Source organism: Carcharhinus amblyrhynchos, chromosome 21 (assembly GCF_965287045.1).
Source record: "Carcharhinus amblyrhynchos chromosome 21, sCarAmb.v2.hapA, whole genome shotgun sequence".
NCBI classification, from domain to species: Eukaryota; Metazoa; Chordata; class Chondrichthyes; order Carcharhiniformes; family Carcharhinidae; genus Carcharhinus; species Carcharhinus amblyrhynchos.
Window position 1 is genome coordinate 6,360,018 of NC_137344.1, and position 13,970 is coordinate 6,373,987.

General features: G+C 45.5%; 1 protein-coding gene across 1 annotated transcript in view; it reads left to right on the top strand.

Moving 5' to 3' along the window:
* Nucleotides 1-13,970, top strand: part of prkcab (protein kinase C, alpha, b) — a 365,814-nt gene that overhangs the window by 270,440 nt on the left and 81,404 nt on the right. Inside the window, exon 6 of the mRNA XM_080209359.1 lies at nucleotides 8,440-8,596. Coding sequence (XP_080065485.1) covers nucleotides 8,440-8,596 — 157 coding nt within the window. The remainder of the gene's footprint in view (nucleotides 1-8,439; nucleotides 8,597-13,970) is intronic.

The following is a 13,970-nucleotide window of genomic DNA, read 5'->3' on the forward strand; positions in this document are numbered from 1 at the left end:
CCCCCACCCCCTGCTCCAACCCCTCCACTCCGACTGCCCCTCAGCTCCTCCCCCCACTCAATGACTGCCTGGGGAAGGGGGAGGGCGCATGCCTCACCAATTAACCCGAGAAGCTGCCACCCAGAGGGCACGAGTCCCCAGATATCACCCCCTCCCCCCTCCATTCTGAAATCAGGGATTAGGCTGATTCATCACTGACAACTCCCAGAGAATTCCCAGCTTCCAGGAATTCACAGGCCGCTCATGCCCGCTGCCAGTAAGGACAGAGCATTTGGCACTCAGCCAAAACTTCATTCACTGCAGCGAGACTGGAGAATCCAGCCATTGGGCAAGGTTGGAGAATCCCAACTACAGGGACGAGGTCGGAGAATCCCAGCCACTTGTGGAGTCGGAGAATCCCAGCCATGGGGATGAGGTTGGAGAATCCCAACCGGAACAAGATTGGAGAATTGCAGCTGTGGACAAGGTCGGAGAATCCCAGCCACGAGTGAGACGTGAGAATTCCAGCCATGGGGGCGAGGTCGGAGAATCCCAGCCTGTTAAGAAGGAGTGAGCCGATAAACAAAGACCCACATAGTTAAAGTTTAAGTTTATTTATTAGTGTCACAAGTCGGTGAGGTCGGAGAATCCCAGTCAGGGGTTGGGGGGGTTGGGGGTGGGGGTGGAGGGGGTGGTCAGAGAATCCCAGCCGGGGATTGGGGGGGTGAAGTCAGAGAATCCCAGCCGCGGCTGAGTTTGGAGCTTTCACCCGTGCTCAGACGGAATTTCATATTGGCTCTGAGCCCAGACCCGTTCCCCGGGGAGGAAACCCCACTGTCTGAGTTTCTGAGTTGCCTCATGGCAATGCCCGCCGTGCCCTCCGTCACTCTAAGGCTTGCTGTACAGGCTGTTGCTGCACACCCTCCACTACCGTGCCCTCGCCCGTCGCCCGGATACACCTTGGCAGCCCTGTTACTGTCCGGTGATGGAGGTCCCCAGTGGAGGTCCCTCTACGGAGGGATCTTCCCTCACTACCTCGGGGATCTGGAGTGGAGGGTGGCGAATACACCAGCTCCGGTTCACCGGCTCCCAACAAACCCGCCCTTCTTGCCGTCTTGTGGAGTCCGTGGACCACGTTTATCTCACTGCTTTAGGCTGCACTCCCCATTTAGTGACCACAAAAACCATTTTTGCTGATGTTTTGTTTGCCGTTCAGCCCCAGGCTCCTGATTTATAGGCACCCAGTGCGGAGGGTGGGGTGGAGGAGGCCGTGGGGAGTTGGTGGGGGGCGTGAGGGGAGAACTCCTTGTGAACCTGTTCCTTGGCGAAATGAGCCATCAACAGGTGCAGGCAGTGGGTGCCTGGGGGACGTGTCCAGCCTGACGGTCAGAGTCAGTAATGCAGCTACATTCACAGCCTGGTATCCCTGGAGAAGGAGCATGCCGTGTCCGAGGGAACCATTGAGATCTTCCGTGCCCGCTGGGCACCGCAGGGGCTGCAGTGTATTATCGAGCACTTTAACTAGGTTTTAATTTGATGTTTTAAGTTTCCTTTCTGCCTTTTTTTTCTCTTGGGCAGTTCCCTTCTCTCTGGGGACTGTCCTTCGTACTTTGTTCCTCACTTTATTTGATTTGCCAAAATGATTTGCGATGTTCATGGAATCCCAACAGTGCAGAAGGAGGCCTGTCGAGTCTGCACCGACCACAATCCCACCCAGGCCTATTCCCATAACCACATGTATTTACCCCACCAACACCCTCCTCCCCACCCACAGGCACTCAGGAATACGAACATAAGAAATAGGAGCAGGAGTAGGCCATCTAGCCCTTCGAGCCTGCCCCGCCATTCAATAAGATCATGGCTGATCTGATGTGGACCAGTTCCACTTTCCCGCTTTCTCCCCATAACCCTTAATTCCCCTGTCTATCAGAATAATTATCGGAATAATTTAGCATAGCTAATAAACCTAACCTGCACATCTTTGGACAGTGGGAGGAAACCGGAGCACCCGGAGGACACCCACGCAGACACGAGGAGAATGTGCAAACTCCACACAGACAGTGACCTGAGCTGGAATCGAGCCCGGGTCCCTGGCGCTGTGAGGCAGCAGGGCTGACCACCGTGCCACCCCGATGCTGGAGAATCTCAGCCGGGGCGAGGTCAGAGAATCCTGGGCTGGGTGTTGAGAGTAAAAGAAAACTCAAAACTGTTCAAAACTGAGGCAAAAGACAGGAGATGGCAGCAAGGTCCAGCAGCTGAGAGATTAGCTGCGCAGGGAAGAGGCTTGTCTGCTTGAATCAGGATTCTTGTCGTTGTCTTTCACTGAATCGACTCTGTGTCTCTCCGGTTATACAGCAACTGGGAGCACCTCAAAGCTTCTCCCACACGGTGAATCACACTGGCGTGTGTGGATATGACATCGACAAGCACAGTCAGATCACACCAGGAGCAGGAACCAGTCCTGCAGATATCTTAACAGTTACGTTCTTTACCACACCCCATCTCCAAACGCTGCCTCAGAAACCAGCTCAGCTGCTGACACAGCCCTGCCTTCATTCTGCAACATTTGGGGCTGTTAGTGTAACGATGTACCTGGCCCAGAACCCCAAATTCACCCCACCCCCCCCGTGGAATCCCTACAGTGCAGGAGGAGGCCACTCAGCCCATCCAGTCTGAGCCGTCCACAATCCCACCCAAGCCCTATCCCCATAACCCCACATATTTACCCTGCTAGTCCCCCTGACACTCAGGGGCAATTTTAGCATGGCCGATCCACCTAACCTGCACATCTTTGGAGTGTCGGAGGAAACCAGAGCATCCAGAGAAAACCCACGCAGACATGGGGAGAACGTGCAAACTCCACACAGGCAGTGACCCGAGCCGAGAATCGAACCCGTGTCCCTGGCACTGTGAGGCGGCAGTGCTAACCACTGTGCCAATATCCCCACCCCTCTGGCCTCCATTATGACATACCCTCAAACCTGTCTCTATGACCAATCCCATTGTACCCTCAATTTTGATTCACCAAGGTGCTATATAAATGCAGGTTGTTGCAGCGTGATGTCGAGATAGCCGTTCCGGCTCGAGGAATCGGGAATTTTGTTTTAAACTGGAAGAGAGGGGGGGTGGAATAATGTCAGGTGGAAGATTTTTGAAAGGTTTTGAGAGGGTCAGTAATGAGAGACTGCGCAGAGTGATCAGTAACACACAATTCCATATGTGGGATTATCCCAAGGATGGGGAAAAGTGCCAAGTTAGCAGAAATAATTAACTTCACACAGGCTGGGGAGGGGGGTCTCTGGGGAGGCACGGCGTCCCTGTCAGAGACTGTCAAACCAATAGCATCTGCTCAAAACGGCCCCGTTGTAGACGGATATGGGGAAGAGGGCAGATTCCAGAACCAGCTCTGATTGGCTGACATCTTTAGTGATCTCTGCTGTCGGGGACCCGGCTACCGTCCTCAGATTACTTCCAGCCAATGTCAGATCCTTGTTATGTGGAGTCTGTAGTTCAGCTAACACCCTCCTCCCGCATTCCAGAAACGTTTAAGGTTTATTTATTTAGTGTCACGAGTAAGGCTTACATTAACGCTGCAGTGAAGTTACTGCGAAAATCCCCGAGTCACCACATTCCCACATTTTGTTTTCATTTCCAGTTTCTGCAGTGTTTCGCTTACATTGGAAGATTGTTTTATTTATTCACGGGATGTGGACATCGCTGGCTATCCAGAATTTATTGTCCACCCCTAATTAAGCATAATTAAAGACCCCACGCACCCCAGACATTTTCTCTTCCACCTTCTTCCCTTGGGAAAGAGATACAAAAGTCTGAGGTCACATCCCAACTGACTCAAGAACAGCTTCTTCCCTGCTGCTGTCAGACTTTTGAATGGACCTAACCTGCATTAAGTTGATCTTTCTCTACACCCTAGCTATGATTGTAACACTGCATTCAGCACCCTCCCGTTTTCTTCTCTATGAACGGTATGCTTTGTCTGTATAGTGCGCAAGAAACAATACTTTTCACTGTATGCTAATAAAGTAATAAACCAAATCAAATCAAATTACCCCTGAACTGAGTGTCTCACTCGACCATGTCAGAGGACAGTCGACCGCATTGCTGTGGGTTTGGAGTCACGTGTAGGCCAGACTGAGTAAAGATGGTAGATTTCCTTCCCTAAAGGATGCTAGTGAACATTCAATCTACCATGACAGGCTCTGAATCCGGGTCTCTGGATCACTTGCCCAGTGACAATACCATTATGCCACTGCCTCCGCCTGTGGAAATTTGAGTGTTTTGGTGATGCTGTAATGCAGGAAGGCCCGTGCTGTCCCCTTCATCCTGAATTGTGTGGTCCAGAGTGGGAGCTTCCCAATAGTAAACCATCTGAGCAAGTCTAACACCTCCCCCTGCACCAGGAGCCTTGCTCAGCAGAAAGCTGTCTGAGGCCAGAACTCTCCATTCACCTGACGAAGGGACTAACCCCGAAAGCTTGTGAGTCTATTATCAAATAAATCGGTTGGACTAAAACCTGGTGTTGTCAGACTTTTTACAGCAGAGAGCAGCCAGGGACTCCGAGACTAGAGTGGTCTTTCAGCTCCACCAAGTGGCCGGTGTATGTCCTGCAGCTGAACTGAAGCTGGAAGGCGTTCAGGAAGGATTTTTTTTCAGGAGGGTTTGAGATTATTGGATGATTTAAAGCTTTGGCCAGTGTATCATTAGTAGATTATGCAAATTGCTGCACCTGGAATCAATTCTGAGGCTTAGAAAAACCCCCCAAAATAACCAAAGATGTGAGGATTAGGTTGATTGGCCATGCCAAATCAACCCTAGTTTCAGCAGGGTAAACATGGCCTTACAGGGGATAGAGTGGGATTGTGGGCCTTGATGGGCCAAATGGCCTCCTTGTGAACTGTAGGGATTCTATGATAATCCTGAAAAATCAGTTAATAAGCTGGGAGTGTGTAGAGTGAAGAAGTGATAATCGATTTTGAGTTGTTTTGTGCAATCTAGATCCATTCCATTATATCAAGGGTTTCATAATAACAGCCCCTGTTAAATGAGCACCTGTCCACTGTCTATATAAATTGTTGGGTGGCATTGACTGTAAATAGATTATTATGGTAGCTTTCTGCACCACCCTCCCACAACCCAGTATTTATTTCTTGGTAAGATAATTACTCCACTGTAACGCCCCAATCTCACACCATCAGTACTGATCTGCTGTGGCTGTAACACCGTCTCTGTCCTGGCAGAGGAGATTCGTTAAAATTTAGAAGAATGAGGGGGGATCTATAAGCTTAAAGTTTATTTGTTAGTGTCACAAGTAAGCTTACATTAACATTGCAGTGAAGTTACTGTGAAAATCCCCTAGTCGCCACAGTCCGGTGCCTGTTCGGCTACACTGAGGGAGAATTTAGCACGGCCAATGCACATCTTTCAGTTATAGAATCATACAATCCCTACAGTGCAGAAGAAGGCCGTTCAGCCCATTGAGTCTGCATCGACCATAATCCCACCCAGGCCCTAACCCCGTTAACCCACGTATTTACCCTGCTAATCCTCTGACACTAAGGGTTAATTTAGCATGGCCAATCAACCTAACCCGCATATCTTTGGAGTGTGGGAGGGAACCGGAGCACCAAAGGAAACCCACACAGACATGGGGAGAACATGCAAACTCCACACAGTCACCGAGGCCGGAATCGAACTCAGGTCCCTGGCACTGTGAGGCAGCAGTGCTAACCACTGTGCCACCCTGTCACCCCATCAAAGGTCAAACTTGAATACCTTCACTCCTTAATTTTAGCTTTGAGTGTGAATGCAAATTGCACTTTGTCTTTATAACCCTCCCTTCACACCTTGCCCGCTACAATTCCTGTTGACAGAAAAATTCCACCACCTCTTCTTTCTTCCTTTCAGCCTCTAACACCTTATTCATATCTCTTTATGTTCTGTCTCCCATTGTTATCAACTTGCCTTAGGTAAACATCTGTTTGCAATGTTGCTAACCTCATCAACACCTCAAAGACATCAGCTCCGTTAACATTGTCAAGCGGATCCTGCCTTCTGCAACATTTTCCCACAGTTTTATTAAATATATAACCAGCAGCAAATATTGCAATTTCTCTAATATTTTCATGTCTCCGCTATGTTCCCGACCGTGTGTTGTGGGATCTTTTCAGAGACCAAGTCACACCGAAGCTTCAGCTAATACAAAGACTCAGGAAGCCAGCGTCCCGGTATTTGATCAGTTGTATCAAGAATATATCCTGAAACCTAATAAGAAGTTTTAATCCAAGATTAATCCAAAACAGGATTTATCAGAATCATTTCAAATATCCCAATTTTTAATTATTCCTATCAAATTAAGGCTCACACTTATTTCACCATCTCTCCAGCCTACACATAAAATTTGCACATTTCATTGTTTCCCACAAATCTTCCTTTATAAAACGATGCAAACACATGTTTCAGAGCTACGTAAAATCAGATCAATTATTTGCTGAAATAGTTAACTTTCCCGACTGCCTTCCAAGCGGAATGTAACGCCATCCTGGGATTACTGCACCTCACAAATTTTCACTTTCCATTTCCAACTTCTCAAAGTGTTAGAGCTCAAAATCTGTCAAATTCCTGATGTCTTCCTTGAAGACGTCCAAGGCCATCGATTGTTCTAGAGATTAAGGAATTTCAAAAACTTACCTTATTCTGGTTTACAGTTCAATGCAATTCCCATTGGATTTTAAACTCTGCATCTCAGACGCATATGAAAGCAATTCCACAGCAATCTCAACTTCTAAACTGGACTTTGTTTGCCAGAAATGTACTCAAGTTATCAGGTTTTCTCAAATCAGTTCCGTAACACAGGCTGCTTTTCCCTGTATTTCTCTCTCTCTCTGCCTGCCTCTCCCTTTCTCTGTTTCAGTCTTGAGTCTTTCTGTAGAGACCCGAGACGTCTGCGTCAGGACATACCGGCACCTGTCTGGGTGTGGGTCCCGTGCCTTGACACCTCCCCGGTGTGTGGCTTTTTAGCTCTGCTACTCGGGGCGTGCCAGGAGTCCGTCCCTGGTCTCCCACATTAAGCACACCCAATATCTCACATCTTTGTCTATCACACAGCGTTTCACTCTGCTGAATAAGGCACCTGCAAGAATCCGTTCGCCCTCCCTCCCACCCACTTTTATTTAGGCAGTGACACTGTTTTTGTAACCTCTTTTTTTGGAACCCCACCTGTTCAGGTAGATCAACTTACGGCTCTGACAGTTTGACACATGATTCCTCCAACCACTGAAGTTGTAACAATAAAATATACTTCCCCTGTTGTAAGAGACGCATCCTGCCACTGATCCCTGTGATTCTACCCTGCTCGCAGCGCCAAAGTTGTTGCGGGGTCTTTTCCAGTCCCACTCTGAGGTTACTATATGTCTATCAAAACAGTTATACGTTTTCAAATTTGCTTTTCCTTCCTTTCCGTTAGTTAGGAACCAGTCACTATTCGTACAAATTAATCATTGTTAACAGTTGTCATATACTTTAGCCAATTACATTCTACCCTCGACATCATGGGGTTTCATTAGTCCGTAGAATCCGTATGCTGCTTCCTCCTGTAGCTTAGCAACCCCAGACACTTAGCTACAAAGGTCAAAGTTACTGTTCTCACTAGATCTCATTTATATCAATAGCTGAATCAGACAGCTGAAATTCTCACGTCCAAGAGAAACCGTCTTACCAGGACAACGTGAACAGCCCAATTCATAAAGTGGCTTTGGGAACCAGATTTTCGTAACTCTTGCTGATCAAAGTACACACATTCTGTGGTTTCATTGTCCCAAAGAATATGGTTCGTCTCACTAAATCTTCATCCCATCATCCAATTGGAGCTGCCTACTTTTGGCTAAAATGCACAGACCATTTTGAGAATACACCTGAAATACACTTTAAAACCCAAGATACATGTTTAAATCTGAAACGGTCACTCGGGAACCCTGCTCTCTGATTGTTAAACCCTGTTCTGGAATGGTCACTCTGATTGTTAAACTGTGTTCTAGAACAGGCACTCTTAATGTTAAACGGTGTTCTGGAATGGTCACTCTGATTGTTAAACTGTGTTCTAGAACGGGCACTCCTAATGTTAAACTGTGTTCTGGAGCAGTCACTCTTAATGTTAAACTGTGTTCTGGAATGGTCACTCTGATTGTTAAACTGTGTTCTAGAACGGGCACTCCTAATGTTAAACTGTGTTCTGGAGCAGTCACTCTTAATGTTAAACTGTGTTCTGGAATGGTCAGCCTGATTGTTAAATTGTGTTCTAGAATGGGCACTCTTAATGTTAAACTGTGTTCTGGAGCAGTCACTCTTAATGTTAAACTGTGTTCTGGAATGGTCAGTCTGATTGTTAAACTGTGTTCTGGAATGGTCAGTCTTAATGTTAAACTGTCTTTCTTTTCTATTTTACAGTCCGAGACGCAAAGAATCTGATCCCCATGGACCCCAATGGTCTCTCAGACCCCTATGTGAAACTTAAACTCATCCCTGACCCCAAAAGTGAAAGCAAACAAAAGACAAAAACCATCCGATCAACCCTCAACCCCACCTGGAATGAATCATTCAAATTGTGAGTACCGAGAGGCTCAGTGGGGGGGATGTTGCAGTATTTATTTTCCACAAGAGAGCACATATCATGTTTCAGATCCTACATATCATCAGCATCACCCTAAACCTCATGACCTGTGTTATAATTATCCCATGCACATGCACTGCATGTATATGTGACAGTTATCACTTGTACACATACAGTGTGTGTGAGACAGTTATCAGTTTGTGACGATACTGTGCCTTTAAGAAATATATTCGTATCATGTTTCTTGTGGAGGGTATGTTTAGAAATCAGCTCTGTTTACACGGTGCCAATTTGTCTGTACCAGGTAGCCCACATGCTGAGAATGCAGAAGAATTATTGATCCTAGATAATGGGGTGTTTGTTTTAACCTGAGCCAATCCATTTTTGTGTAAGTTTGGCTTTGCCCCTAGGGTTTTAGATTAGGGTTTAATTGGGTTGATTGGCAAGAGACAGTCGTCTGAATGGGTGAAGCTAATGTTATGGAGATATGCAGGCAGATTCTGCTTGGATCTGCAAGAAGTAATTCTCTCTCTCTGGAGTCTGCTGTTTGTCCTCTGCTGGAGAAAAGGTATATCTCTCCAGAGGTGTTATGGAGACTTGAGGACTAGCAGTTCACGTGCCATGTAAGCTGGTATTGTTTGTTAACCGATTTTAAAGACGAGTTTAAGTTTATAAGAGGAATACTGCTTAAATTGGAATTGATACAGACAAATTAGCAGTTAAAGATTGTATCTTGTCATTTTTAAGTAGTTCAGTTGTTAAAAGTTAAGCTAATTTATTTGTTATATCTAAACTGTATTGTTAAAATAAAGTTCTTTTTGATAAAATTTTCCTAGTGTGTCAGTAGAATCACACCTGGAGTGAAACACCAAATCCTGACACTTCAGGAGAAGTTGGATAAACTAGGATTGTTTTCACTGGAAATTCGGAGGCTGAGGGCAGACCTTAAAGGCACAGTATCGTCACAAACTGATAACTGTCTCCCACACACCGTATGCATACAAGTGATAAGAGGTCCACAAGTTATGAGAGGCATAGATAGGGTGGTTAGTCAGAGGCTTCTTCTCCAGGATGGAAAGGTCATCCACAAGTGAGCATGGGTTCAAGATGAGAGGAGGAAAGTTTAGAGGAGATATGCGGGAAAGAGGGTGGTGGATGCCTGGAACGCACTGCCAGATGAGGTGGTGGAAGCAAAGATGGTGGAAGCAGATACGCTAGCAATGTTCAAGGTGTATCTTGATTGGCATGCTCTTCAGCATGCCCAGCAGGTGGGTCAGAGGGAGGTGAACAGAGGGATAGAAACCCTGTGTCAGCGCAGGGTTGGTGGGCTGAATGGCCTGTTTCTGTGCTGCATTGTTCTTTGTTCCAAAGCCAAAATAAAAGAAATATTTGGGTTCCAGTCGGGCTTCATAACATATTTTCTGGTTTCTGATCTGGTGCTAATGCCTTGTACACTTACTGTGTGTGTGACAGCGATCTTTTGTACACATGCTGTGTGTATACGTGACAGTTTTCCCTTGTACATGTATTGTGTGTAGGTGTGACACTTATCCCTAGTACACATAACAGGGAAAGGAATTGTGAATGAATCAGAATAATTGATTAAGTGCAGAATTAAAAAGCAAAACTGACAAATTGCTCGAACTTCATTGTGAAAAGAACAATGAGATTCTTGGGAGCAAACTGGAGAAGATGAGATGAACGGAGTGTCACAATTCTGAAGAATAGAAACTCAGAGGATCATAGAAACCCTACAATGCAGAAGGGGCCAATCGAGTATGCAGCGATCCTCTGATAGAGCATCCTCTCCAGGCCCTATCCCCACGACACCACACATTTACCTTGGCTAATCCATTTAACATTTGGGACACTAGGGAGCAATGTAGCGTAGACAATCCATCTAACCGGCACATCTTTGTGGGAGGAAGTCGGAGGAAACCTACACAGACACGGGGAGAACATGTAAACTCCACATGGACAGTGACCTGAGGCTGGGATTGAACCCGGGTCCCTGGCACTGTGAGGCAGCGGTGCTAACCACTGTGTGTCACTATGCCAAATAGTGTAGTTAACCAAGAAACTGAGCCAAGCAATATTACTAATGTATCAAAGTTAGTAAATGGACTGTTGGAAAGCATTTGAAGTATTTGCAAGATTGGAAATTACAAATTGTTAACAAGAAGGACTGAAATTGCCAAATTTTCTTTCTGGGTCAGTGACCAGGGACAAGATTTTGTTGGTGATATTACACCAGATGTAGCAGTTGGAATGCAGGCAAGCAAACAGTGCAAAAAACCAATCAAAAGCTGCTGAGGACTGGATAGTTCCAAAATAGTGCAAACCGGTTGAAGAGTTTAGAACAAACTGTGTAACTCCAGAGAGAGGAAGCGACTGGCAGGGTTCAAACCGAATTGAAACAGAACTCGTTTGAAATGGGACTGGGAGAAATGGCGAGGTCACAAAAAGTTCAAAGAGCAAACTGAGCAAAACGCGACACATTCGGAGTGAACGTAACAAGCATCTCATCAACATCCCTGATAAAACTGAAGGAGAAACTGATAAGAAGAAATCAGGTGTTAACGCACAAAAACCCATCTTGACGTTAATTTGAAATGAGGTTTTATAACTTTTAAGCTTGAAATTTATTTATTAGTCACAAGTAGGCTTGCATTAACATTGCAATGACGTTACTGTGAAAAATCCCCGAGTTGCCACATCCCGGTGCCTGTTCGGGTACACTGAGGGAGAATTTAGCACGGCCAGTGCACCTAACCAGCACGTCTTTCAGACTGTGGGAGGAAACCGGAGCACCTGGAGACAACCCATGCAGACATGGGGAGAACATGCACAGTCCTTGTACACATACTGTGTCTGTGAGACAGTTAAAGCAGGATTAGACTATTGAGCTGGATGATCATCCAGGATCATAACGAACGATGGAGCAGGCTTGAAGGGCCAAATGGCCTCTTCCTGCTCTTATCTTCTCTGTTTCTATACAGTTACAGTCCCAGTTGATGCTTTAATAGATGGGAAAATTCCAGAATAAAATCCTGGCACAAAAGACTGTAATTTTTACTTCTTTGTTAATTAAATGTGGAGGAACAAAGTCACAGGGCCACTAATTAGCTTTGTTAACAAGAAAAAGCATTTACTAAACATGAAAACTGGATTATAATACAATGCTCCTCTACTGCCCCTTTAACCTAACAATTACAGAGCACATTATAAGGTGCAATGGTCTCATTAACACACAAATCGGTAGTTGCAGAATCTCCCAGGTGACTGTCACATGAGAATTTCCAAACTCCATCCCAAAAACATGCTTTAGAATCTCCTCCGGCAGTAATACTTCCATTTAGCGGTTTGCATCCTGAAATCTGCTCCACATTTCCCAAATAACTCTTATGACCAGAGCTTCTGCTCCCCTTTAATCAGTGAGTCCGTTCCAGGATTCTGTATCAACCCCTGTGGGTCTTTGTTGTCTTGACTTTTGTTCAAATGGTCACAATTGTTTTAACTTCCCATTCCTGGATTCCTGTTAAAATTACAGCTACGTCTGAAGGTCTGCTCCCCACTTTAGGTCTTGTTAAATGCAATTGTCTCTAACTCAGAGCCCTTTGTTCGCTCTTCGTTGAGTTTCTTCCGAACAGTATCTTAGTCCCTGTTCCCTTAGCTCCAGTTGCCTGAAATCTTTCAGCCACAGTTCCCTGGGTGTCTGGACTGTGTCTTGTTTCAGAGGAAGGCTGCATCTTCACAGTTCCCTTCCTGTCCAACTACTCCTGGCTGGGCTGAGAGAGAGCTGTTCACTGCTCCGTGACCCATCTCCAACTGCCTCAGCTTCCAGCTAAAAACTAAAGAACAAAGAAAGCTTTTGCTTTACTTCACAAGGGCCCCTAGTTACTAAGCACATATTCTTCACACAGCAACTCTCGAAACGCAATAGAATTATAGCTGGAATTCAAACTAACCCCCACACATGCAAACATCCTTGCCCAGCATGAATTCTAACTCTGTGTCTCTTTCAGGCAGAGAAACATAAAACTAAACCCAGCTAAAACTCAATCTAATTTCCAATGTTTCCCCATATAAACATAAATCCCTGAAAAGTACTTTTGGTTTCTTAACACAGCATACTGTGTACAAGTGAGTTATCTCTTGTACACATGAGTGTATATGTGACAGTTATCCCTTGTATACATGAGTGTATATGTGGCAGTGGTACCGTGTACACAGGGCGGCACGGTAGCACAGTGGTTAGCACTGCTGCTTCACAGTGCCAGGGACCCAGGTTCGTTTCCCAGCTTGGGTCACTGTCTGTGCAGAGTCTGCACGTTCTCCCCGTGTCTGCGTGGGTTTCCTCCGGGTGCTCTGGTTTTCTCCTACATTCTGAAAGCCGTGGTGGTTGGGTGCGTTGACCCGAACAGGCACCAGACTATAGCAACTAGGGGAATTTCACAGTAACTTCATTGCAGTGTTAATGTAAGCCTTACTTGTGACTAATAAATAAACTTTAAGAATGTTTATATGATAATTATCCGTTGTATGTGACAGTTATCCTTTACACATGTGCTATCTACATGTGACAGTTATCCCTTGTACATGTGAGTGTATATGTGGTAAATATCCCTTGTACATGTGAGTGTATATGGGACAGTTATCCCTTGTAATGCACTGTCTATATGTGACAGTTGACTCTTGAACACATGAGAGTATATGTGACAGTGAAGGTGGATGCTGGGGAATTGTGTGATTTGAAATTTGGATAATATTTTGGCCGGATTATTGAGATTGGTAAACCTTTATGGTTTCAGCGCTTACACCAGGATTGGGATAAATTTTCTGAGGAAGTTGTGAGACTCTGACACTCTCTATCCAGGTCAGTGAGGATGTACTACCTCCTCGGAGATGCCTTCCCTTCAGTAAGATATTAAACTGAGGCTCCAGCAGCCTGTTCTGATGAATATTAATGCTCCATTGTCTGGAGGTGAGAGGGCGGACTTCCCAGGTATCCAGCTCACTGTGCCTCCCTCAACCAGAATAGCAAAAAAAAGCAGATTGACTGCTCATTCACGCGATTGCTTTGTGGAATCTTGTTGCTTGCCACGGGTATAACCATAACCGATATAACCACAGCCCAGGTAGATCAGGGTATGCGTTTTATGAAGTGATCTGCACTTGAGAAAGGACCAAGAACTGGAAGTTGTCATCCATTTGTTTTCCTATGTTTCTGTACAAGATATTGATGTTATATATGTAATATATGTGTGTGTGTGTGCTATATATATATATATATATAAATACAAGTCTGTTCATTGAAGGAGATACTTATAATTTGGTAAATTATAGTCGCCCTGAATTAAATAATAGA